This window comes from Strix aluco, chromosome 2 (genome assembly GCF_031877795.1).
Source record: "Strix aluco isolate bStrAlu1 chromosome 2, bStrAlu1.hap1, whole genome shotgun sequence".
Taxonomy (NCBI): Eukaryota; Metazoa; Chordata; class Aves; order Strigiformes; family Strigidae; genus Strix; species Strix aluco.
In genome coordinates this window covers 125,553,951-125,581,648 of record NC_133932.1, presented here as the reverse complement: position 1 = coordinate 125,581,648, position 27,698 = coordinate 125,553,951, and the positions used below count along the sequence as shown (strand labels likewise).

Genomic DNA, 27,698 nt, shown 5'->3' with positions numbered 1-27,698 from the left:
CAGATATCTCCAGGGCATGATCCAGGGCAGGACATGGGCTTGGGGACCTGGTTGGCCCTCTTGAGGTACCTAGCTCTTGGGGTACCCAGCTCTATGCTTTAACTTTAGCAGGATCCCAGAGAAAATTGCTGTGCTGCAAGACTACACCAACCCATTCATCAGGAGCTAAAATACCACGTGTTATTTGTTAACCCTTGCTGGTACTGAAACCATGTCTTCAGTCAGTAGGAAAACATTGCAGCTCTCTTGCAAAGAGGCAGACTGAGCTCCCAGAAGCTCCCAGATGCACATTTTTCTCACCCCCTCCTAAAATATCCCTGTAATTTTAATTTACTCAGATGAACAAGCAGTTGACTAAACAGACATTCATTATAAAATTCATATTAAGAAAAGAGACGCTCGGGATAATTTTGATTGATTTACTTGGCAGAGTTTTGATAGCTACTGAAAAACATACTATTCATGTTTAGGTGAAAAATAAATGGAGTCAAATAAGTGTCACTGCATAGTACTAGGAGGTATATACAGCCACATGTAAAAATGCATAAACACAAACATTTCTGTACAGCAATTCTTCCCTTCAGTCTGTATAGAGAAACACTGGTTTATAATATGGGGAAAATATAAAGCAGACATACATGCAACAAGGACATGACAGTTACATAGGTCCCACCTGCCTCCCAAGAGTTACAATAATAATAACAATAACAATAATAATAATAATAATAATAATAAAAGCCTTTTTCAGGGAAAAAATTTGAAACCTGGAATGTTTTCATGTTGAGGTTTCCAGAGAGCTTCAGATGTCAAACATATCTGAAGGTTATTTAAAGGCTTGATTCAAAGCCCTGTGAAGGCAATGGAAAGACTCCACTGGTTTCAGTGAGCTTGGGGTCAGACCCAGCTATTTTACCACGATCCCGTTCTGCCCTCCCCAAAATCCAAAGTTGAAGTCTGCAGATAAAAATAAACAATCGTATCATACAAAACTTTGTATATAGAATACAAAAGGTAACCGCTGACTTTTTGTATAAAATACAACTTTTTGATAGTATATTTATTTCACATATGTATAAATATAACCCAAATAATATGATTTTTATTATTCCTACCAAAATATTATTACTTTTTGTTGTTTTTTTTTTTTACAAAAGTTTACAAAACAAATAATTCTTTATATTTACAACCCAATACTGCGAAGAGTGCCCCGTCAATGATGAAAAATAGACTATAAGGGTAGTGCACTTAGCCATTGCAAAGAAAGAGAAAAAAGACACTAACTCGGTTCAGATACAAGTGTTCTGAAGAAATGATACTGGATTCAAGTTTTGGTTCCAAGAGTCTTTCACAAGCTCACATTTCAATTGCATCAGGCATATCTTTACAGGACTGCAAATGGCCTCTACCTTTGTTGAATTTACTTAAGACAGGATGAAATTTTGATCCCAGGGATGGCTCTCACAGCCCAGTGTCTTCTCTACTCCAGGCTGAGTGAGGCCAATAGGACAAAGCTCAGCACTGAATCCACCACTGGATGATATCCTTAAGTCTTGGGACCAACTCAGCTGAACAATTTTTTTACATCATTTGAGGATCTTGAAAACAATCTGGTCTTAATACAGAAACCAGTGGTGGCTTTTTCAATGGCATGTGAGGGTAGTTGAAGTTACCAGACTTCAGTGCCCATTGCTCATGATGATACTAACTCAGCGTCGACGTTAGTGGCATCGCAGTCGTCTGTTCCTAGCAGAGCTTCAGCAGTCACTACTGACCTGCTCACGGACAGGGTGTGTGCCTCCCTGTGAGACAGATAAGCCAAGCTTCCCTCCACTTTAAGCTACTATTTCAGTCTAGTTTTGCACAATTTATAGGGGACTCATTTGTTAGACCGCATCTGTATCTCTCCAAACTTAGGTGGGGTGCCAGTGACCTGGGCTGAAAAGCTCTTTAAAGACTTGGAAAAAATTGTACTGGCATATCAAAAGGAGACCACATGCACCCCAGCCAAAACTGGGAAGAGGGAGGTTTCTGGGCAGCTGAGCCCCCATGTTACACAATGCAGGGGTGTGCAACGATCAACAGCTGGGGCAGCATAAGGGACTCCTCAGCAGACTTTCTCGTCCCTCTTATGAAAAACATGTCTGGGAACAAACAGCGACATGGACCAGCCCACCTCAACTGGCATATCTAGCTAAATGCCCACATTACACCTCTCCTGGAGGTGCTGGTGCTTGTTTGTGTGATGATGCTTCTTGAAACAATCATGAAAAATTGTGCCCACATGGAATGACAAGGTGAAATGGCTGGAAAAGCCTTATTAAAACCTCTCTTGAGGTTGGATAGGTGCAGAGGCTATTGTCAATTGGTCTACTCATCCCGCTGCCACTAACAAGGATGAATAAAGCGCTTACACGGGGCAGAGCAATGCCTCTTGGCACTGAGGCATGTGAACATAGGTATTGTATTCCTTTGCCACATCTAGTTTTAGCTAATTCAGAGGAGGCTGTGAAACATGTCGCACCATATCATTTTAAAGAACAGCATTTTCATCTGAACTGCAAGATCTGTTCCCATCTATGAATCCTCCTGTCTGACTCACTGTGGAGCTGCTTTACAGTGACATAGCACCTCATTCTGATGCCCTTACTGACCAAGTCTACAGGAGAAAATTTAACACAGTCGAGACTACTCCCTAGCACTGAGATCAAGCAGTATGGAACAACTTATATCCTTACTGCTCTGCTCTATTAGCCTCCAAGGCAAGGTGACTGCAAACTGTCTATGGGAATGGTCCTTGCCTCAGGTTAACTCCCTAGTGATGCACAGAAATTGCTCAGGGCAATGATTGAGTCCAGTGCCCAGAAATATTCCCCAAAACTATTTCATTTACAAGCACAGATGTGGCTGAGTGTAGCCTCCTACTGTGAGTAACCCACGTGGTTATAACTGATCTGCATGCTAGTTTCAGGGGAGGAGCCTCTTGTACTCTGCCCAGCGGAGGCTGTGGGGACCTGGGCCATCACTGGACTTCTTTCAACTCCCCCTATATGGCAAAGGGAAAGCAGGGTGGAGCCAAAATGCTGTGCAATCAAAATGGTAGCCTCTCCCCAGACAGAGATGCTGGCATTTCTACTGGGGTAAACCTATTTGATAGAACAGGACTGGGCTGAACTACCTGACACTCGCCGTGGGTTAAGATGAAAATGAAGATAGTGGCTTAGCTGAGCCACTTCATGCATTTGCCCTCCTCTAAGCTGGACTGTGAAAGTAGTCGCTGAAGGTCAAATTGTGACCACCCTTCTCACTTAAGTTGTCCATTACGTCACTGGAGTCCCTGGGGTAGGAGAAGGTGGCAAAGTGAGGATCCTGAGCTTTGGTGTAGTTCATCTCATGTTCCCCTCAATGCCCAAAGTGATTGTGCTGCTGGCAGGACAGTAGTGTCCTCTGATACTTGTTGCAAGCACTGATGAAAGGGAGAAAGCAAACGCTAGAGCACACTGAGTAACACTGGATGATTTGTTTCCTTCTTCCCTCGGATGAGACCACTTACCCTTTTGGGTGTTACAAAACATAGAAGGTTTAAACCAAAATCATTGGGAAAGCAAATGTGAGTTTGTACTCTGTAGAAGTAAACAGTTTTTGTAACTCAATGAGATTTACACAGGGCCTGATGCTGTCAGGGTTGAGGAGTCCCGAGGAAGTTAAGGGCTATGAACATGATGACTGAAGAGCTTTGGACCACTTGGGCTCTTACTTGCACTCAGAGAAATGATGTTCCACAACCCATGCCACTGTCTGGTACTTGCGTGTGTGGAAAGCTAAGCACGTTTTTCCCCACAGCCCCCATGAAAAGAACTGATGGGTTTGTGATGTGCTGGGCACCGGTGTGGGGAACAGACCCTTCACGTGTTCTCACTCCTTTGTGGCAGGCGTGAATATCACTTACGTTATTATTTCATCAGGGGAGACTTCAGTCTTGTTCCTAGAGCAACTCTTCAAACAGGGCAGTTGCCCTACATGGCGTTTTAAAGGACAGCCCAGTTACTGGAGTGTAAATTAATAAAGCAGGTTGTTGGTATCTAAAGAGAAAGCTAATGTCCTTACTGCCTCTTCATCTGGTTCACCCTTGGTACTGTCACTTATGAGTGGTTCCCCAAAATTTCATCAAGGTTGATGTCTTTCATCCAGTCATCGTTACCAGGTTCCGTTTTCAGTAAAGAATCTATAAAGTCTGAGTCACTGTTGAGCGCAGGTCCTATACTATCACCTTGCTGGTTCAGAAAGTCAAACGCTAGGTCATTACCATGGTCACTTCCTTGGTAAGCCCGAGAGTTTTGGTTGGTAGATGTGAAACTGGTTGATGGCAGAGATGACGGAGGTGTCATACTTGTTCCCGGCTGATTCAAGGTAGGCACAGTCTGTCCTCTCAGCTGGTTAGGTCGTATGCTGAGACCTCGTAGTGAGCCAGCAGATTGTCCATTTAGAGTCTGGTGCATTTGGTTTAGAGGAGGCCTCATTTGGATTCCCGCTGTTAACTGATTCGGAGGTGCCAATGCACGCTGAGGAAAATGCTGGTTGCCTACGTTGCGTTGCAGAGCCTGGTTAGGATATGGAGTGCCAGTGGGGAAACGGACCCCTGTGGGTTTCAGTGCATCCTGCTGCTTCACTGTGGCTTCTTGTGGGGCCCAATTCTGGGCAGTGGCAGTAGCCGTGATCATCACGTTGGCCGGCCTTTGTGCAGGGATACCTGTGGCTCCATGGTTCAAGCTTGGCCTTACTTGCTGCGAGTTGACCACTGACCCCGTCCCAAAAGCTGCTACGTTGTTTCCTTGTGTCATGGTTTGCTGTCGAGACATCATGGGGTTACTCTGACTGGGCAGGACTTGATTTTGGTTTCTGTGTGGCTGCATTTGGTTCATTCCTGAAGTCACGTTGTATGCACTTGGTTGGTTGCAAGGAAGGTTCCCGTAGCAGCCCATACTCCGAGCAGCAGGAACAGAAGGCATTCGGGTCCCAGCGGCGGTGGACATGAGGCTGGAGCTCTGGGGCATGATGCTATGAGTTGAAATTGGGTTGGATAAAGACATGTTATTGGAGCTCATACTCACAGCTGGTGAACCACCTGGAAAGGAGAAAACAAAAGTGTTAAAACAAATATGAGTGCATCAGTGCATGGTGTCATTCAAATACCAACAGGTTAAAAATCCAGTTTTCTAGCAGCAGAATTTCTTGAAGATACTTTGCTCTTAAGAGAACATGCATGAACTTGCTCAAGGCCTTAAAGATGCCTATCATCCAAAGGGTGGTTTGGTCTATATGAAGCCTCTGGTGGTCTTTCCATCCCTTCAGAGGACATCAGATAAACCAGAACCAGTGCTCATTGTAAGAGAAATACTGAAGCAGGGAAGGACAGACAGAAACCACTGGACGGGAAAGAAGACTTTTCTGCCTTTTTTTATAGAAGTGCTAGACACTTCGGACAGGACAAGCCTGTTTAAGTGAGCAGGGGCACAAGAGATCAAGAACTTTTCTTCCTTACAGGGTATGGCTTATGCTGGCTCCCTCTAGAGACAATAGCACCATCATCAGGCCCCTCTTCCACCTTTCTTAGGCACCTACAGCAGTGGTATCTATGCCTTCTGGAAATGCCTGTCTCAGATGATAGCAGGAGCCAAGACTGTGTCACATATTTGCAGCACTCAGACCCCCCTCTCAGCCAGGTGCTGGGAGAGCAGCTCAGCTCAGTCTGTGACCTGCTTATCCTCCTGCGTGGTGGCTGAGCAGGCACGAGGACATGGCGTGGTGCTATGCCTGGCAAGTGCCACCCACGTGCCCCCTTCTAAGCTCTATTCCCAGCTGGGCTACGGCCATCTGCCCCTGCAGAAGCTGGCTTGCCCATGAGGGAGCCACACGATACTGATGTGCAAGTGTTTGCTGCACATGAACATCACCTTTTGTGCACTAGAAAACTAGAAGTTGTGAGTTGGCATGAGTCTACTATTTGTGGCTTATTCTGCCCAGTGGAGGATTTTCCTGTACCTGACATCTGCCAATGAATCACAAGAAGAGAGGTTTCTCTTCTCTTCAGCCTCCAAACCTCAACACAAGCTCACTTCTTTGGCAGATTTGCAGCTACATAGCCTCTATTTTGAGGCCACAATAAGTCATTTATGCCATGCAGGCTGATTGCTTATGCAGTGCAAGGCTTTGAATGATTGACTGAAGAAGAGCAAATGTTTTCTAAACACAGCCAGTGTAGATGGCACTGTGGAGACCCCACCTCTGCACACAGCCAGCTGCTCCACACCTCAATTCCCTTCGCTACTGTTTCTTCCAGTACAAGCCTTACAAGAAGTGCAGCTAGGAGAAGTCAGGTTCAAGGCAAAGAAAAGGACATATTTCTTCACACAATGTGTGGGTCAGCTGAGGAAATACTTGCCACATGGCTCAATACAAGCTAAATTCTTGTACCACTTTGGGTGGCTTCCAAAGTATGAGAAAAGGCTTGCTACCACCACATTTAGGGAATTCCCGGCGCCTCTCCAAGCGGGGGAGTAGAGGAACATACAGCCCTGGAGCTTTGCTATTTCATAGGTAGCAACAAGTAGCAATTGTTGGACATGGGACATTGCCTTGGTTTGATCCTTCATATATACAACAAAACCAGACTGAATTTGACTAACTTTGACTTCATCATCAAATCTTATTATATATTAGTCTGCATGATTAATTTTATTAGTTGGTCCATCAATTCCTTCTTACTGCACAGGTGCTTTGAGACTGTGATCATGACTGCAGCGTTCTCCAAATACATCAGTCTCAGTTTGTGGCATGTTTTCCAGTCCTTTGGTCCTTCTAAGCTCTTTTCAAGTTTCAGTAATAGCTCTTGCACATCTCTTTTTTTCTTGTTCAGCATCATCTCAGACGGTGTTTGTCCTTTTGGTTGCAATCACACAGCCTGTTCACAGTGATATCTGGAGACCTATCAGCCATTTCGTTATGTGCTGTGTTAATTTTGTATCACTCTGGTTTCTTAACCAAAATAAGCAGTACAAAGTCAGATGCTTTAAAGGACATTACCTGAACAACTATTACCTTTATCAACCAAAGTTGTGGTTTCATTGAAAAAAATACCATGCTAGCTTGAAAGGATTCTTTTACATCAGTCCATATTTCCTGACATTAATTATATTCTAGTCCTGAATTCTGTATTATTCAGGCTGTATCAGCTCCCCAGTATTTTTGCTGAGCTCTGTATTAGGTCACTAGGGCTGCAATTACCTACTTACTCTTTTAATTTTTGTCATGGTATTAGCAGTATTCCTTGGAGTTTCAAGACTAAATAAAAAGTGACATTAAGAATTTGGAGAACCTCTCAGCCAGCTCTTTTAAAACTCTTGAAGACAAATCATGTGCATACATATTTTAAAAGTCTATGTTTAGGAACAGCTGTTTAATATAATGTTCCTGTTGAAATTTCACCATAATGTTCAGTTCCCTCAGACTGGAACTGAAAAAAAAAAAATCATATATTTCTGCCTTTTCTGCATTATTTTTATACATTTGCTATTTCCATTTAGTAATGGATGCAAAGGACTCATTTTTTCCTTAAGTACTTAGAAATAATCTCTTCCCAAATCATTATTAACACTGAGTGTGACTCCACAACCAGAGTTGCTTGTTCCAAATCAATATAAAAATAGATACCTAAATTAAGAAGCTCACCTTATTCTGGAAGGGAGGCTTTTCCACACACTGGCTCTAAGCAGGAGACACTTGACTACAGAGAATCTAACTGTCCTAACAATTACGTTGACCTAACTTAAGCATCTAAATTCTGTCCCCAAGCTGGGCAGTCCCTGGGACAGGGGATACTATGAGGAGTCCGCTTGGTTTTACCCTCACAGAGACAATAAGATTCTCCTCCATGTCCTCCCAGGGAGCCCCCTAACTGAATTTAGCTCTGGAAACGAAGAGGAGAAGATCAGTGCTCAGCAGGCAGCCTCATGATTACCCCCATCTTTGCCTTTGCTAGTGGGTTGTGCATTGCTGCTTTTTGGAAATACTGTAACATCATTTTGCAGGGGTGATAGAGATGGGGGCCCTGATTCTTTGCTTCTTATGCTGGTACTAAAGAGGAGGAATGGCACAGAAATCGGTGGCATTTCAAAAGACCTGGAACAGCCCTCTGAGGAGAGCTGGTTCTCTCCCTCCAGCTGAACTACAAGTTTGTGGAGTCACTTCACTTGCCTCTTGGATGAAGCTCCTCCTGGGGTGACCCTGCCAGCTGTTGAGCAGCCCTCAGGGCTACCATCGCACTGCTCCTGCAAATGCCACGCTCTTTAAAGAGCACAAGTCGTCGGGACATGGGTTGTACTTGTTGTGCAAAAGACGAAGCTTCCTCTTTCTTTGTATTGCTATTTTTATCCTTTTATTTTTAACGCAAATATTTTCCATTCTGATTTCTTCCAGATGGGAAGAAATGTCTTCTCCAGCAGTGCTGTGTACAGCAGCTGGGCACCCCAGGCTACAGCAATTCAGAGAAATGCCTTCACTGCCTGATTCACCTGCTCTTTTCTTGGGGGTTTCTTGCTGTGACATGGCACTATGGGGAAAAGCATAGCGGAATAAAATGCTTAACCAAGTGTCTCCAAGCCCCTATGTTATTTTATTTAACTTCTTGTCTCTTCTTCCCTGACCTGAGCAAAGCTATTCCCAGAAAAAGGGAACAGATTCCCTGCTGTTACTCCCTTATGCAAGAGTTTCCTAATCGCTCCATCTGGTAGCTTTGCTGCAAGCTCCCAGCACAGCCCTTTCTCCCAGGCTCGCCTGAAAAGCTGCTCTCCTCCCTGGGCTCACTCAGTGGGGACCTGAAATTTGAATGGACAAGTGCTGCCAATCCCACATGTTTCAAACCCAGGAGATGGGACTCCAAATACCACGAGATTGGCAAAGAGTCCATCAGATTAAGAACAAGAAGAGCCACATAACAATGGTGATCTACTTATTTTTGAGCCTTTCACAGATGTGGCTGCAGTCATTTCCATTTTCTCTCTTGGGCTAGAAACGGATTGGTTTTAAGTAAAAGCCAAGAATCTCAGTTAATCATTTAATTCCAGGAATGAGCCTTTAAACAACACACCAAATCACAGGATCCCCCAGCAAACTGTCAGGGTTGCCAAAGCATTTGTTTTACGAGCACAGGAGGTACCAAGACAGCAAGCAGGGCTCTCTCTGCCCTGTGGCATTGCCCTCAGCATGGGTTATTACACTGGCATCAGTGATGCTTCTGCAAATTTACTGAAGATGATAAACACTCAGGCCCATTGGAAAGCAGCAATTTCCAGGCTGAAGCAAGCTTATCGCTGCTAGAACTTGTAAGCAAAGCAAAGGAGTGCATGAATGTTGCCTGAGCAGCCCAACCTTCTTCCACACGTAGCTGGGCTGTTGGTGTCATGGCCAGCAGGTTGGGCAGAGGGGTAGCATGAGAGCAAGCTGCACTTGGGAACTCGTTAAAATCATAACAGAACCTGAAAAAGTTTTGCCACAAAGGACAGGTAGGAAGGAAAGACTGAGATCCCTGGCTCAATCTGCAGAGCCAACAGTTATGGAAAAATGAATAAAACCATCTTTTTTTTCCTCTGTGTTACATACAAACTAGAAGGAAAAGGATCCTTTTTATACTTAAATGTACAGACAATTTGCAGTATAAAGAACATCCTTTGATCCCATCTGCTGCATTTCCCCCCACCTCCTCTCTCCCCACAGCATCTTTATGTTACTCTGTCTGCTCTCCAGCTAACCAGTAAGGTGAACAGCATGAAATGCCAACCAGGCAGTCCTGTGCTCCCAAAACTAGACTCTCCAAGGAGGTGAGGGCACAAAGCTGAAACAAAGGACTAGCATTTTCTACCCTAAGCTGTTCTGGCAGAAAGCAGGGGCTTTTTCCCTACTGTTTGACTGATCTATTGAAATGCTGCTTGTGGAGCAGCACTGAGGCCATGACCGTGACATATTAAACAGACCAAAAGTTCAGATGGTAGCTCTGGTTGCCCATGATGGTGTCATGTGAGGTACTTAAAAATCAGTATGAGGGCCCTCATGCTGTACTTCAGCTATCATTTGAAGGGAGGGGTGGTTCTCATCTGAGTCTCTGAAGCAAGATGTACCATGTACATGAGAGAAGCATCTGGATGGAGTGAGGTTGCATAGTCAAGAGGACACCTCTGTATCAAGTATCTGGGCACACATCTGCCCCAGGCAGTGCTAACGGGAAGGGTACCAGCCCCTCCTTCCCCATGTCTGAGACTTGCAGCATCAGCCTGGATGAACCACCAGCTGGTTCTCCAGATCATACACCAGCATTTCTCAGTGGGTGGTGGACAGTAAGGTAAATATTACAGGAGAGCAGCAGCCACCAACCACTGCCTCTGCAGGGATGTAAGTGGATACCCAGAAAATAAGGCCTTGGTCATCAGTGCATGCATGGGTCTTCTGGATGGTCTTTCAGCTGGAAGGAAGGGAACAGTTTCATTTAGCTCATGGGCACTTACCAGGATATTGGTTTGCTTGTTGCATGTTGACCACGTTCCTTCTTTGGTCTTTATAATCTGGTGGTGGTCGTGTCAAGTGTCTGTTCAGCTGATCTTGTGGAGTTATTTTCTCCTAGAAGAGTAGAGCAGGAATATATTAATCTGCTTTTCCTTATGCTTTCCTGGCTCAGTCTTTTGCCCACCTCTTTCTTTTCTCAGTATGTACAAAACTGAAGTGTTTCTTTCACCTGACTGGTCCACAGGAGAGGCATCTGTGAACCTGTGCCATCACCCACTGAAGTCTGTATGGAAACCTTTCTGCTGGTTCTATTGTGTTTGAGTCTGGCCTTAAAACCACTGAGAGGTTCTCAGGCTCTGAGAACATTAGCACTGCAGTACAAAGTGTCTTCTGACGTCCACACTGCTCACCATGCTTATCAGACAGATGGGCCTGATGGTTCCTCATGGCTCCCTCCCTGTCTGTGCATCTGGGTTTGCTTTCAAAGAAATCACAGAGGCAGAGTAAACACCCAGGTCCAACCCAAACACACAGCTGGGGTGCAGATGGTGAGCAACGAGGGTCCAGACCTGCAAGGTTGACACCTGCTCCTTGACTGTGTCAATGGTCATCAGCCCACCTCACCAACGCAGCCCTCTCAGCGTGCACAGCTGGCAAAGAGGATTTCAGCTTGTCACCCCCATCCACAGCCATACCCATCCCTCACTCCCTTCTTTCTCCTACACCGGAGGAGCTCCCACAAAATTAGCAAACCCCTTGATTTGTCATCCCCCGTGTCTCCTCACTGGAGATGCTAGCAGGACGCATGGCCAGGGTTTAGCAAGGACAGTGCTGGCCTGGTTGGTTTTCATGCCACTCACCACTGCCCTGTGCTTCCCCGTACATGTACATGGTGCTGTCTTTCCTCTTACACTGGGAGTGCAAGCACTGGGGGAAGGACAGCAGGGAAAGATTGCAGAAAAAGCCAATTAGTAGGGGAGATTTTTTTTATTTTGGGCCTGCGGGGATGTTTCTCTGGTGAAGGGAAGATAGAAATCCAAGTCCTTGAACTGGCATCTGACTAAGTAACTGCCCTGCCTTCGTAAAGATCTGGAAACCGTATTCACTGGAGTCAATGCCAGATCTCTCATCAGCATCAATGTGATGCCTCCAGAGTGCTACTGCCCACCCATGAGCAACGACTCCTTAGGATATGTGCCCCACGGTAGGAAAACATGGGTTTGACCATCTCAGTCACTGGTAGGTCACTGCCAGTGCACACATGCCTCCCGGAGTTGTGCTTATCACCTAGGCTGGAAGGACCTTGAAGATCATCTAGTAAACTGCTTACTGGGCAGTTGCTTGGCAGACTTCATCCCTTCTCTGCAACCTGCCTGGGTTTCGTGCTCAGCTGCCAGAATGGCAAACCAGCTCATCACTGGGAAAGAGTCAGGCTCTGGCTGGTGATGGAAGTCCATCAGAGTAATTTAGGGATCTTCTGCCTGAAAAGAGCATGCAAACGGACCTTCTTGTGAAAAATCTGGTTTTTCTTTTGCCAGGAGCACTTTAAAACACTGGGAAAAGAGCCTTTCTTGCGGTATTTAGGCATTTCTGTAATGCACTGTGGGAGTGAGGGGTCTGATTAAGATTTATAAGGCTTATTTTAACATACTGCTTGACCTGAACCCTTGCGAAGAAGAAAGACAAGTTAACACCCAGGAAATCCTGCAATACTTGTAAAAAATGTAGGCAGGCTTTGTGTTTATTTCTATGTACATGACACAAAAGCAAAGGCAAGTTGATGAAAAAAACACATTCTGTAGAGTGATTTTAATTTCTATTTTATTTATTTTTAAGAAGAGCTATTTGAGCAAGTAGCCTTTCGTTCTGCTAAAAATTCTGACAGAAAACTGCAGCATGTAGAGCTGACTTGAAACTTCAGTTTTCTTCTGCATAAATTAAAAAGTCAACAAATATTTCCCTTATAGTACAAATTAAATCTGAAATTTCAAACTCAAGCTTTCCAATTGTGTTTTTGGAATGGAAATAAATCTGTAAAAAAAAATATATTCGCTATAAAAAATGGAACAATTTTTGTTTTGAAAACATTCCCACAAAAACATGAATGTTTTTCCACTTCTGTGTTGTTCTTCAATTACTGAATGGCATTCACTAAATGTGTCAGTATTTCTAAGTCTACATCTTTATAGGGAAAAGAAAGTTTTGGATTCAAAATGTCAGGCCAGCATGAATGGGTCTGTCCTGTAGGCTGAGATGCAGGTTGAGGTAAATAAGCCACAGGCTTCGTGTCTGCTGTCATTGCAGTCTGGGGGAAGCAAAGCAGGTGGGTTGTCACCTCCGTCCTTCCCCAACATTGTCCCTGCAGCCCTTCCCTAGTTGCCACAGGGCACCCACATTGCTTTCTGCCTGCCTTAGAGACATGACAAGCTCAGATTCTCTTCCAGAACTTCTCTATTCTCCATGCTTTGGCAAGCAGGGCTACCAAGGAACGGTGAATACGAGGATGCAGAGGGCATGTGTTACTGCTCTGGGCAGCTGGGACTCCCCCCTGTTGCACTGGCCATGGATGGTGGTCCATGAAGCACCTTCAGCTGACTCCGTGGAACTAAACTGGTGAGTTCTAGCACTTATCACTGCCAACAAGACCACAAATATCCCCCACGCCTCATAAAATGACCAGAAACTCCCAACTGGCCTCTGAGATACCAAGGGAGAGAGAACTGACTACAAATATCTGGAAATGCAAAAAGAAGAACAGAGAAAGGAGGACTTGTGTATGATCCCAGCCAAGCACACAAACTTGTGTTGAACACTACAATTGATGTACCTGATCCTTGTTTACACAAAGGCACTTTATACCATGCTGTCTAGGTTTCAGAGCCTGGAAGTCAGCTTTCCCCTGTGGTCGAAATAGCATAGCAATGTACCTTAGATTATCTTGCAAAGAAAACCACTGACAATATTCATATGCCTCAAATTAAGCATATGCTTAGACTATTCTTATAATGAAACCACAGTAGCTTGGATACTTGAGCTGTTTCATATAAACTGACGAAGGTTTCAAAAGGGCTTAGCAAAGTGCTGAAAAATATGAGGCACATTCTAGAAGATCTAGGCATTGCCAAAATGACCTCTAAGTTTTAGGGGCTTTCTTCCCCCTGTCTTAGCTTTCTTTTCTATTGTTTCTATGATAATCTTTTCTATGTAAAATAAGGAATTAGAAAACTTACGGCTTCTGCCAACATCTGCTGCTGTAGAAGGAGTTGTTTTTGCTCCATCATTTGCCGTTGCAGAGCCTGTTTCTTTTCCATCAGTTGCTGATTCAACATTGATTGCTGGGATGAGTTCATGTAACCACTTCCAGTGTTTGGATTTGAGCAAGAACTGGAGCTTGGAGTGGGGCCAGCTCCCTGGCCTACCACAGAGTGTTGATCCTAAAACAGAAGAAATGTCTTGTGAAGGATGAAAATAATAACAAGCATCAGGAAAAGGAAATAATCCTTTTTATGCAATTAGCTCAAGTACAGGCCACAGCCCACAGGCTCTCAGGACAAGTGACCGATACAAAGGCTTTGACAAAATAAGAAGGGGATTGAGTAACTTCATTGCTCATGGAAGACTCTGAAAATGTGCCAGGTGGTTCCAGTGGAAAACCTCAATGTTGTACCAGGAGCTTGGGAAACATTAACAGAAGTAACGGAGCCGTCCTGGGGGATCTTTCGGGAAACTTGCACCAGGCCGTATGGCAGTTTGTTTGACCACAAGGGAACAAACTTGGCGTCTGCTGGTTCCTACCATCTGGTGAGCAGCAGCAAGAAATGACAAACTCATTGCTAGAAGTGGCACCTACTCTTAGAAAATACAGAAGTGGTAAGTTGTTACTTCGCAGTGGGGTGAATGAAAGCACCTTAGCTTATCTTGCAAAGAAAACCACTGACAATATTCGTATGCCTCAAGTTAAGCATATGATTAGACTGTTCATTGCTTAGATGCTTTAATTCATCCCGTCACCTCCCTGATTGACTCTCATTAGTGGCAGGATTAAATAGGCTTAGACTTTATCAACTTCCTTGGTAAAACAAATGTGTAATTGGACAGGACTTTGAAGAGTGCTTTAGGGTCTCCCCTGGTCTTTGCAATAGGGATCTAGATCCGCTTCCTCTTCCCTGTGTGCAGCTTCATGAGGAAGGGATGGCAAAAAGTCATCTCAGAAGGCAATGGGAAAGGTACTTTGGGACTCAAACCATGCACATACAGGATGACAATGAACATGGGATTTCAATATCCTGCTCATTTTCTTTTAGCCATGGTTTTCCTTGACAGCAATATGGCTTCTGTCTACTTGCTCCACCAGTGTTTGGTACTTGGGGCTTTACCAAATGTAGGAAGTAGCTTTCTCAGTCCACACACAAAAACACTCAGCCGATGTTGGATCACTTGATAGTCAGGTATTCCTTAGCCACCCAGTTACAAAGAAAATAGGATACACTGGAGAGGCCACAACAGTCATGAGAAACATCAGTTCTCTGACTCCACTTTGTTGCAATTCACCATAGGAACCTAACCATATAATTCTGTATAACCTAATACGCAGCAGCACTTTTGCCCTGCAACATAGGAATCCACAGCTGGAGCCTGATGCTCCCTGTTACGCAGTGGTTCTCTTGATACCAAGGTGTAGTGCCAGAGTCTGGTCTACTACGTAGGTAAAGCTCTGCTCCATGGCCATTGCCTCCCACGGCATCCAGGGAAATACAGACTGACCAACAGTGAAACAAGGGCTGGGCAGGCATAGCCTACCCATGCCCTGAAGAGCATTGATGGTCATTGCTCTGCAAACCCCAGGAAGCTCATTTCTGTGCCTTAGCTTTTGCACCCTGCCCCACACAGAATCACACACACACACACACACACACTACAAACTAATCCAACTTATCTTTCCACCATCTGGCATGGAAGAAACACAATGACTGTTATGGGTATTTCTATTTTAAAATAATTCTGTGGCTTTTAGATGGGGCCACATGAGTGCGTAGCTAGCTAGATAAAGTATTTGATGACTGTTACTGATATAAAAACCATGACTTTCTTCTGGAGCCACCTGCAGCCCCCAAGGCTGTGTTACAAACCCACCCTTCAAAATTTATTGGGCTCTTACACAATTATATCCCACACGCTTTCTTTCAGTTCTAGAAGGAATCCAGGATTGCTCAGCACTGCCATATTTTTCAGCCCTTATGTTAGCTGCGAGATAGAAAATACCTCCTCTCAACAGACCTTCTTGCCAAGTTGTTGTGCAAACTTTTTTGTCTTTCTTAAAATATTTTGAAAAGAAAAATATGTTACAATAAATTGGCTTTGACTTCTATATTCAAATGACAACTCTAGCTTGAACCCAGCCACATGTTACATCCATTAATAGAATTCATCTGTTGTGTTTTTGCACAGATAATGCAGGCTCCCCCAAATGTGCTTTCATAGTCCTGCGTAAAAAAAACCCCAACAAAGCCCAACTTTTTCTCTCCCTCATCCCCTGCCAGCCCATATAAGCTGTGGGGAGGGATTTTGTTTTAAGATAAACTGTGCAGTGTCCATTCACGATACCTATCAAAGAGAGCTCTTCTGTAATAGCAACTGGCACAAAACACCAGCTGCTTGGCAAACAGGCTCTGAGAAAACAGTATAAATCATCAACTTGGAGCCAGTTTGGGGGTTTTTTTGCATTCGGTCCTTTCTCTGCTGTTCATGAAATGTCCGTATGAGTCTATGAATCTACGATGTGTTACTTCTCCTGCCTGCTGATCGGCAGTGATGCGATGGGAGGAGGAAGAACAGTTTCCTAATAAATCAGCAGATTAGCTGCGCAGCAGTCTGACCCTTTGTGAATTGGCGGTATCAAGCCTTACTCTCACTCTGTGCTTGCATAGCTGAAAATCAGAAGGCAGAAGGCCTACACTGCTGCCAGGGAGGTAGGGCTCTGCCCGTGCACTTGGACAAAGGATGCTTTCCAACATCCCTGCCAAGGATGGGCAGATTTGGGTTGGAGATACCCTGCTTTCATTGAATTGTTTCATTCTGCTCTAAGTCTAGCTTTCCTGCAGCAGCTTTACTACAACTCCACCCATCTAAAGCTGTCGGTGGCCTTTTGAACTTCATTCCTGAGTTCCTATGCCTGCGGTTCATGCACTTTAACTTTAGAAACCCCTGACCAAAGAAAGACTGGAGTGGGACATGTGTGTCCTCTCGCCCAGGGGCACCTCTGCCAAGCAGCAGGGGCACCTCTGCCAAGCCCAGAGGCAGCCCAGCATCACTCCAGCTGGGGAGCCTGCTTGCCTGCACCATGACACCATGTTGTTTCCCTGCACGGGGAAGGTAACCTTCTTTCCACTTTGCCTTCAAGGAGGTGATGCGACCAGGAGCACATCCCTGCAGCCAGCTGGGTGTCAGGGATGGGATGGAGGCATCACACCTCCGACAGGTACAACTGTCTGTCTGGGTTCACCCCCAAACTCCTGTTCCACTTGCTGGCACTGCTCATGCATGCCACATCCTTCCAGCCCTGCAGAGGAGCTGCGGCCCTTGCAGGGCCATGCCTGGTGCCAGCTGGGGCAGGGGCAGCAGCCGAGGGCTGAGCTTGTGTTCACCAAGCACCACATAACCCCATCTGCTCTGCTGGTGCTGAAACTCCAGCACAGTGATGCTCTAGGTGCAAAGCAGGTGCATTGCACCCTGTCCTCTGATGTTACAGTGAGATATAAAACCTTTGAGAAGCAGAAAGAGAGGCAGTGAAAGCTCCTCAAGACTTGGTAGCACAACTGGGGTTTGTTCATAAGCATCACAAAGAACATTATGCTCAAATAATAAATTAAAATAACAGTAAATCAAAACATTTAAGACTGAGTTTGCCTTTCACTATCCCTGCTGCAGCTGACTTGTGTTCATACAAATGAATGGAGGTTTTGGCTTCTAACACATGGACTTTCTGAAATAGACATTTCTTTTTTCCTCTCCTCTCCTCTCCTCTCCTCTCCTCTCCTCTCCTCTCCTCTCCTCTCCTCTCCTCTCCTCTCCTCTCCTCTCCTCTCCTCTCCTCTCCTCTCCTCTCCTCTCCTCTCCTCTCCTCTCCTCTCCTCTCCTCTCCTCTCCTCTCCTCTCCTCTCCTCTCCTCTCCTCTCCTCTCCTCTCCTCTCCTCTCCTCTCCTCTCCTCTCCTCTCCTCTCCTCTCCTCTCCTCTCCTCTCCTCTCCTCTCCTCTCCTCTCCTCTCCTCCCCAACCTTCCCCTTCCCCTTCCCCCTTTTACTTCAGACTATGCCAGTGAGTTTGGGTCTGGATGGATATCAACTCTGTTTCCCTTTTTGGGGCCATCCCCGATGCTTTCACTGAGAGGTGTTACAGGATGCCTCACCTTGGCCTTCTGCTCACTGTGTAGGACAAGCCGGGCAGCTCACACCAGCGAGCCCCTGCCCAGCATCTCCTGGGCTTGTGCAGCCCTTTGCTGCGGGCTCTCTCCCCTGTCAGGACCCCTCATGCTGCTGCTTAAACCTTTGACACCAAATGCTGCTCTCTGGGCTGAGCCCAAATTGTTTTGGGCAATGCTGGGTATCCTTCCCTCCATGATCCCACAGCACTACAGGCTCCTTCCACACTTCTCTGAAGAGGCTCCTCCATGGAGGATGGATGAAAAGGTGGGTGAAAAGCTCCACAGAAAGGCAAGACATTACTGTGTTTACCAGGGAAAGAAGGGGATTTCCTGATCACTGCTTTTATATTGAGCAGTAACAATAACGTGCAGCTGGAGCGAGGGATTTCTGCAAAGCAGAGAGCTGGCAAGGCCCTGTGCCACCGGGACAAAGTGCACCTTTCCCCCTTCCTCTCCTCTTCCTTTCTCTCCAAAGCTTGTCAGGGGGGCCTGAAAGCCTTTTGCAAGCTTGTGCTTCTGCATTCCTAGTTCAGAAGCAGTTTAGGGACACTTGGCTGGAAAAGGATGTGCAAACCTTTTGCTTCTTTCTCCTGGAAATGCCTTGAATTGATAAATAATTTTGGTGGGACAGAAGGGAAACAATGGTCAATTTTTTACTAAACCACAATGCCCTCTGAGGCTGTTCATTTCCCAGCCAGGCACACTGGCATCTGTGTCACAGACCTGCTTCTTGCAGATTTTCCCTCAAAAGGAGGGGGTAAATTTTTCCACCTTTCTGTTCCCCTGTGGGGCAGCTCGTTCTGTGCCCAGTGTCAGGTCAGGAATGACAGCGCTGATTTCTGCCCTCCTTTTGCAATAGCTCTGGCTTAAAGAAACAGAATTAAAAGAAAAAAGGAAAAGGCTTCAGATCCATTCACGGAAGCCTGCTCAGCAATGGATGCCTGCCTTACCAAAAGCTGCTTCCAGGGGAAGAGCTGTGCAAAGTTCTGTTCATATAGGTGACCAAACCTATGCATGATGTTCCCACTCATAGGTGGTTTGATTCAGTTGTGTTAATTGCATCACGGGCTACTTAGAGTGAGGATTATGGAGGTCAAGGCACTCTGTGGATTTCTTCATGGACCACCGGCTGTCCTGACCCATGAGCTTCTCAAGGGCATCATGCTTTTGCTACAAACCACCCTGGACACTGAGCACTTGGAGGAGGAGGAGGAGCAGGAGGAGGAGGGGGAGGAAGAGAAGGACTTCGAGGAATGGCTCGATGAAGTCCTGCAACACTGTTTCAAGGTGGTGCAAGGCTGGTGGCAAAGCCCAGACTGCCCACGACTGCCTGGTGTGAACCTCCACCACCTCAGCTGGCATGGTCCTTTCCACAGCCAGAAACTGAGGTTCTCCAGCAGCCCCCAGGGCCAAGCATGGAGCAGTACCAAGCTTACTGAGAAGAGCCGATCTCACTCATGCAACTTTAGGAAGCCAAGCACCGGGTGCTCTGTTGAACAGCTGGTCCTAGGACTCACCAGGCCCCTTCTGAGCCACGTCTTTTCTGCTACATCTAATGCAAGCAGAAACACCCCTTTCTGCCAAATGCTGGGGTTTCTATGGACATCTGAACTCCAAGCACTGCCTGCTTGTGTTCTTGCCTCAGACAAGAAAACAAAACTACAGCAGGACTGTGGCAGAGTGCCTATTGAGTAAAAACTCTTTTAGCTATAGTGAAAAAGCTAAAGAGTTTTCTTATTTTTAGGAATAACTCCCACTCTTGACTGGAGCGTAGAGGACTGGTTTCTGTGCCAATGTACACTGTGAGAGCCCCAAGTAGTTCCTGAGGTTACACTGATATGCAACAGCTGAAGATCTGATCTACGTATCAGGGCTGGAAATAACACAGTCTGGGCAGAAATACAACCAGCCCAATTCTCCCTTGCCTTACTGCTCGTTCAGCCCAATGGGTGTGGAAAACAGCATCTTCCTGAGCACCTCAAATTCACTCAACCTTTTTTCATATCTGGAACATACAGCATAAAACTGAGTCTCCTCTAAGTTTAGGTCTCTAACTAAAAACTTAGATCAGATTCTCTCTAAACTGCCTGCTGGAGCTCTGCCTTCTACTATACAGAGGGACAGGGCTGTATGATTAGGTTCTAGATGCCTAATTTAGAAACTGTTAGAAGCACGGATTAGATGATAGGAACATTCCCTTACACTCATCATTTTAGGTGCTTCTAGTCACACTTGAGTAAGATGCCTGGAAGAGTGAGTGTGAACACCCCTTGATCTGCCAGGCACTAGTGGATCACTTTCTAAGGATGTTGTATAGAGAGACCTAAAAGCCTCTCAAGTTAATCATGCAGAAGATACTGTTTTAGGTTGAATTTCTCCTAATACCCTGCCAGAGAGTAGTTCTATGCGTTCCAGCAAGACTGCTTTCATATGTATGAACAGCATTTGGAAAACTTGATTATTGCAAGATCCCAAGACCTGGTTTTGCAGTTATCCATATCCATATCCATCCTGGTTATCCAGAGATATAGCTGGGTGAAGACTGCAAAACTCCCTTTTTGTGGAGTGTTTATAAGAAGTTGGCTAAGACCACAGGGGACCATCTTCTGTGTTTTTTTCTGTGAACATCTGAGCTCTCAGGACAAAAATTTCAGGGCCAACAATGTTTCCAAGGCACATACACAAGGAATCACGGACACCAGCATTTGCAATTTCACAAGTTCAGGCTGTCTGCCAGAAATCTTGAGCCTTCATCCAACCAGGGAAAAGAAGCAAATGCTGTGTCACTCCTCCAACAACCAAGCAACGGAGCTCAAAGAGGAAATGCGGACAAATCCCTTCAATACTACGAAGCTGGAAATGATCATGACAGTAAGGAGCACACACCTGATTTCTGCAGCCTCATGGGTGTGAGTCACCCATTGGAGCGATATGTTTGGATATCAGGTGATGCAGCAGATACTCAACATGCAGAGGGTAAGTATTTCAGCACACCCATCTGCTGCAGTTCTCACTGAGAGAGCCAGGGAGGCCAGGCTTTTTAAAGGGCCTGTTTTTTGGACACACTGAAATTTAGGTGGACCCCAGAACTATTTTCAGAAATAGGTAATTCTCCTGCTACTCAGCGTTGCAAATTTTATACATAAAAAGAGTGAAAAAGAACACTGTGCACAATCTCCTAGGTAGAAATGGGTGATCAAATACCTCAAAGGAGCCAATCCCCACTATTGGTGAGAAACCATAAGCAAGAGACTTTGACAGCTAGTTATTTGTGCAGTTCTTAAGAGAAACCTTTTATAGCACTTTGCCTTTTCAGCACCAACAAGGAAGTTGCCCGCTCCTGAGATCCTTGTGAACTGATTTTCAGCCATTAATGATTTATTTGTAGCCTTGTCATCATCTCTTGCTGGAAAGCTGCACAGCCCTATAGCCACTAGCAGGCACTCTTATAACAACATTCCCACCCCAACTCCTTAAACTTGGGCAAAGTGGGAGCTGCATCTTGCAGGGTCCGAGGCTCAGATTCAGCACTTGCACAATCACATAGTAACAGACCCAGGAACAGTGTCTCATTACGAGCCTTGTCCGACAATCAAGGCTTTAACGAGAACAAAGGTTGACAGTGATTAATCATTAAGACATTTCTTGTTCCTTGCTGCACGTGTTGGAGGCAGCCTCCTGCCGAGGCAGTCTGGCAGATTTCCTGTCTGTGCTATACCAGGGCCCGTGTCCGGACACACAGAGATGTCTTTTCCCAAAGCCAAGCACACAGATGAATGTCTTGTCTCCGTTTCTGAGCTGAGCACGGCAAATTTGGAATGCATGTGCATTCTGCAAAAATAATAAACCCTCAGCTGTACATGTGATTGCTATATATTCAGGCGAAACTACCTAAAGGGGATTTGTTCATGTCAGAAATTTTCCCAGAGACTTCAAGGATGGATTATTAGTATTTTACCACGTGCACTGTGATGAACTTTTAATGTGATCTTTTGGCATACTGTATATTATGAAGGTCTCCATCTTAGAAAGATTTTGTTTATTTGTAATGAAAATAACATGCACGTGTTGAAAGTTCAACAGAGGAGGTTATTGTGAAATGTCTGCATCAGAACAGGAATGTTGGCTCCATCGAAGCCAATGGCAAAACTCCAGCTGACTTCAACGGGGTTAGAATTTCCTCCCAGGTCTCCATCCAGCCCCCTCCCCAGGGGCACAGTGGCACTCTTGGCTTGGAGTGACCTCAGCTTACACCCTCTGGACAAGATACTTACCTGGTCCAGGCAGATGCCAGCAAAGACCCTCCACTAATGTAGCTGAGCAAATCTATCCTCAGGTCTGTATGGAGCTCTGGTTTTAAATGCCTCACATCCTCTAACTTATATTGTAATAATTACACCAATAAACATGAATGATGAAGACTCCTATCAGGTTTTTGCCAAAATCAGACACATAATGGTTTGTTCTACTTTAGCACTATTATTTGCAATGTCTGTAATATGCAATATTCACACTGCAACAAGCCAAGCCCTTTAGTTTATCATCACACAATTGCAGGAAACAAAGTTAGAGAGGTTTAAGAAACTGCCACTCCTCTAGCTAGAACAAGAGCTGGTGTGAGTGGACCTGTTTTGCCTAGTACTTCAGGACAAGGTACGTGCATGCTTGCAGACTCTGTGCCTCTGCTTAAGGAGTGGTAATTTCCATCTGAGACAGTGAAAACTTCCTAAACTGTTTGAATTAAACACTTGTGATTATCTGTCTGTATCTTTAGTGTGGGCATATATTATCTATGTATGTGTATACCTTATTCATCTGAATGTTCTTGTCTTGTTGCCATATGTTTATTATTTTTTCTCAAAATTATCTAGCCTGAGGTTGATACAGAGTGTGGAAAACTTCAGCCCACTTAGAAAAACTATAAGCAATCAAAACCAGGGTCTTGTAAGAGGAAGCAGGTAATTCAGTAATAATTGGCACTCTCATACATACATGCTTATATTTAAATGTCGAGTTTACAGAGCAGTGCTAAAAATGTCACTGAAGGCTTACATATAATGTGTCTTTTTTGGCATGTCAAGCTCATGCCTCATCCTCATATTTCCCCCCCCACCCCCTGCAGCAACTCTGACGGTCCCACTAACCCAAGGGCATATGGGCACCATACAGGGGAGTATGGTCCAGGCGTCCCTGAGCTTGTGGAGATCTGGGCTGCTAAGGTCACATGGAGCAGTGCCAAGTGAACTAGCTAAGTCTGCAATAGTTATTCACAAAGGCCACTATTTGTTCTCAAAGATAAACCATGCTGAGGGACATTGAGCTGAGGGACATTTAGCTCAGGAGGATGCTGCATGAATGCAGCCATCTTCCAGACCTGAATCCACCCAGTGTTGTCACTGTAAGAGCAGGTCAACACTGATGCTGCATTTGCAAAAGTATTACTTTTTAACATATCTAATGGAAATAGAATAAAAGAGTCTGTGCCTTTTCTTCTTGATCATAAACACTAATGAAAAATTCTATAGGAAATTACAGTAATTTTTTTTATCCTCTTGATTTCCAGGCTATTCTTTAGTTTCTTCAGCTTTTCCCACTGGCATTTATCTAAGTTTTCTTTGCACCTTCCATATGCCTCCTCATATAGGATTCACCCTCCATATTAATTGTCTGTAGTTTAAACACATTTGTGTCACTTCTAAATAACAACCACAAAAAAAAAAAAAAAAAGGATGATGACATAATGTGAAAATTTTCCTCAAGCAATAAACCAAAGCAAAGCAAACACCATAAAATGCCAGTTTTTCTGCGGGAGGGTATGAGGGAGCAGGCAACCTGAACAAAATATTCAATGAAGAAAGAAAAAATAATTAATCAGAAAGAACAACAACAACAACAGAAAAACCACATCACTGGGACCAAACACTTGAATACAAATGGGCACAACATGGGTGACATGACTGTCACAGACACAAATTAAGATCAAAACCCTCCTGCTGAGAACACACAGCAAGAACATGAGCATCCTTAAACCAGAGCCTCCTGGGATCCTGTTTCTAAACCAACAGCTCTGAACTCTGATGGAAAACAATGCTGAATACTGAAAAGCAATGTGTGAAGAATGGCTCTGACCTGTGTCTCCATGCACTGATTAAGGCCTCGGGTGGGACACATGGTGGGACTGGATCTCTTTGTTCCAAATTACCTGTCCTGGGACAATGACTGATTCTAACCAAAATCAGCATCTGGGGCTGGGGGCCAAGTGTCACCTGACACAGAAGAAGGTGGGGGGAGACAACAGTTTCCTCACTGTGACAGCCCACGCAAGTGTGCAATGCAGGGTTCAAAGGAGGAGATGTGACTGCCCATCTACTCGCTTTTAAATGAGTCCCTAGCATGCAACCCCAACTGTGATCTTCCCTCTTCTTCCTGAAGGGCCCTCTCCTTACTTTAAAACGATCACTGTCTTTGTTATAAAACAATTTAGTTTGATGGGTGTTAATTTGCAGGAATTGACATAAACCTGAGGCTCCTGCCATCCCCCCTCGATATCTTGATGACTGTGATAAAATGGTGCCAGTGGCCACAGCAGCCTGAGGGTTTGACAAATCTACCTATCCTTCATCTGTCTGTGCCAATAGCAGTTTCATTAAAATATGAAAACACCAGGTTTCCTGAATAGCACTCTTGGGATTTGCCTCATTTTTCACTATGAACTCAAGATGTAGGAAGCAAAGTAGTTTTATCGGGTATCCCAGCAGCTCTGAATACTTCTTCTCTGGGTCAGTCAAAGAGTAAAGTGAGGACCCTGAATTTTAGGAAAGCAAACTTTCAGCTGTACAAGGAGTTAGTGAATAGAACTCCCTGGGAAACTGCCTTCAAGTACAAGGGAGCAGAACAGAGCTGGCAGATCTTTAAGGATGTTTTCCATACAGTGCAAGAGATCTCGATCCCCAGGTGTAAGAAATCAGGAATGGAAGGCAAGAGACTGACATGGTTGAGTCGAGACCTGCTGGTCAAACTAAAGGGCAAGAAGGAAAGGCACAGGTAGTGGAAGCAGGGACAGGTATCCTGGGAAGAGTATAGGGAGACTGCCTGGTTGTATAGGGATAGGGTCAGGAAGGCCAAGGCACGGTTGGAGTTGAACTTAGAAAGGGATGCAAAGAAAAATAAGAAGGGCCTTTACAGGTATGTCATCCAGAAAAGGAAGGTCAAAGAAAGCGTACCCCCCATGATAAGCAAGACTGGAAAACTGGTAACAACAGACAAGGAGAAGGCTGAGGTACTCAACAATGTTTTTGCCTCAATCTTCACTGTCAACCTCTCTTCCCACACCTCTCAAGTTGATGAACCGCAAGACAGGGACTGGGGAAGCAAAGTCCCTTCTACTGTAAGAGAAAATCAGGTTTGTGACCATGTGAGGAACCTGAACATAAGTCTATGGGACCTGACAAGATGCATCCCAGGGTCCTGAGGGAATTGTCTGATATAGTTGCCAAGGCACTTTCCATGATATTTGAAAGGTCATGGCTGTCAGGTGAAGTCCCTGGTGACTGGAAAAAGGGAAACTTTGTACCCATTTTTAAAACTGGTAGAAAAGAGGACCCTGGGAACTACCAACCTGTTGGCCTCACCTCTGCGCCTGGGAAGATCATGGAACAGATACTCCTAGAAGCTATGCTAAGGACATGGAGGACAGGGATGGGCTTTGAAACAGCCAACATGACTTCACCAAGGACAAGTCCTGCCTGACCAACCTAGTGGCCTTCTATGATGGAGTGACTACATCAGTGAACAAAGGATGTCATCTATCTGGACTTCTGTAAGGCCTTTGACACTGTCCCCTGACAACATTCTCTCTAAATGGGAGAGAGATGGATTTGATGGGTGAACTGTTCGATGGATAAGGAATTGGTTGGATGGTTGCATCCAGAGAGTAGTGGTTAATGGCTCAATGTCCACTTGGAGATTGGTGACAAGTGGTGTCCATCAGGGCTCTGTATTGGGACCAGTACTGTTTAACATCTTCATCAATGACATAGATCAAGTGCACCCTCAGCAAGTTTGCAGATGACACCAAGCTGAGTGGTGTGGTTGACACGCCTGAGGGATGAGATGCCATCCAGAGGGACCTGGACAAACTTGAGAAGTGGGCCTATGTGAACCTCATGAGCTTCAACCAGGCCAAGTGTAAGGTCCTGCACATGGGTCAAGGCAATCCCAAGCACAAATACAGGCTGGACAATGAGTGGATGGAGAGCAGCCCTGTGGAGAAGGACTTGGGTGTACCAGTGGATTACAAGCTGGACATGAGCTGACAATGTGTGCCTGGAGCCCAGAAAGCCAACTGTATCCTGGGCTGCATTAAGAGAATTGTGGTTGAGGGAGGTGATTCTGCCCCTTTGCTCTGGTAGGACCCCACCTGGAGTACTGTGTCCAGCTCTGGAGTCTTCAGTCCAGGAAAGACATGGAGCTGTTGGAGCTGATTCAGAGAACACAAAAATGATCAGAGGGATGGAACAGCTCTCCTGGGAAGACAGCCTGAGAGAATTGGGGTTGTTCAGCCTGGAGAAGAGAAGGCTCTGGGGAGACCTTATTGTGGCCTTTCAGTGCTTCAAGGGGCCTTATAAGAAAGATGGTGACAAATGTTTTAGTAGGGCTGTTGCGTTAGGACAAGGGCTAATGGTTTTAAATTAAAAGAGGGTAGATTCAGGCTAGATGTAAGGAAGAAACTTGTTATGATGAGGGTTATGATGAGGGTGGTGAAACACAGGTTGCCCAGAGATTTGGTGGATGCCCCATGTCTGGAAGCATCCAAAGTCAGGTTGGACACAGCTCTGAGCAACCTGATTTAGCTGAAGATGTCCCTTCTCATTGCACAGGGGGTTGGACTAGGTGAACTTTAAAGGCACCTTCGAACCCAAACCATTCTATGATTCTTCTCTGAGGGGTAACAGGGTTAGACAGAACTCATTCACTTCTGCTTTCAGCCCTGCGGAGTTTATCTGTTTGTCTGGCCAGGATCCCCATAATGGGATTTTATCTGCTGCCTCACTGCCCCTCTGGTAGCATTACTGGACATGGTAGTTCCTTTTTTTATCTGGCTTCAGAATAGAAAAGGTTAATCAAAGGTGACAGAGGCCACTACCACAGTACAATGGCACAGGCCCTTCAAGGAGAGCCTGGCATCTCACCGAGCTCAAAGAAAGGTGCAACAGTACTTGGATGTAGTGAGTTATTTTTTCTGTTCTTTATCGCCAACCTTTTGAAAGCTGTAATGGAGCCAGTACAGAGGTCAAAATAGCTTGATCCACCAGGGACTAGTCCTGCCTTGGACACCATGCCTGGGAGGAATTATCTGACGAAAGGCTTCCTTAAATCAGATGAAGTAAAAAAGAATTATACTTCTGGCATTTATTTAAGCTATTTACTGCCCAGATCTTGCAGCGTGGGAAAGAATAACAGACTATCCAGGGTCTGCCGTATTCCAGCTATCAGATAACGTGCAACTCTGGAGAATGGGAAGGTTGGTGCCAACAAAAACCTTCTTGGACTTCTGCTCATTTTGCATTATTCTTGTGTAAGAGCAGTGAAAACCTGTTTTGTATTCTTGTTTTTAAACAGACCCACTCACATATGAAAAAGAACAGGTGGACAGGGTATCACTGTCCTGTATTCTTTCCCTGAGCAGGGGAAAGCACAAATGCAATTGCCTGTGTCTACAAATGAT

At 45.2% G+C, this 27,698-nt stretch overlaps 1 protein-coding gene across 1 annotated transcript in view; it reads right to left on the bottom strand.

Annotated features, from left to right (window-relative positions):
* Positions 1-405: 405 nt before the first annotated feature.
* Positions 406-27,698, bottom strand: part of MAML2 (mastermind like transcriptional coactivator 2) — a 74,872-nt gene continuing 47,579 nt past the window's right edge. Inside the window, exons 4-6 of the mRNA XM_074816739.1 lie at positions 13,782-13,985; positions 10,554-10,665; positions 406-5,122 (exon numbers count right to left, since the gene is read on the bottom strand). Coding sequence (XP_074672840.1) covers positions 4,140-5,122; positions 10,554-10,665; positions 13,782-13,985 — 1,299 coding nt within the window. The 3' untranslated portion in view covers positions 406-4,139. The remainder of the gene's footprint in view (positions 5,123-10,553; positions 10,666-13,781; positions 13,986-27,698) is intronic.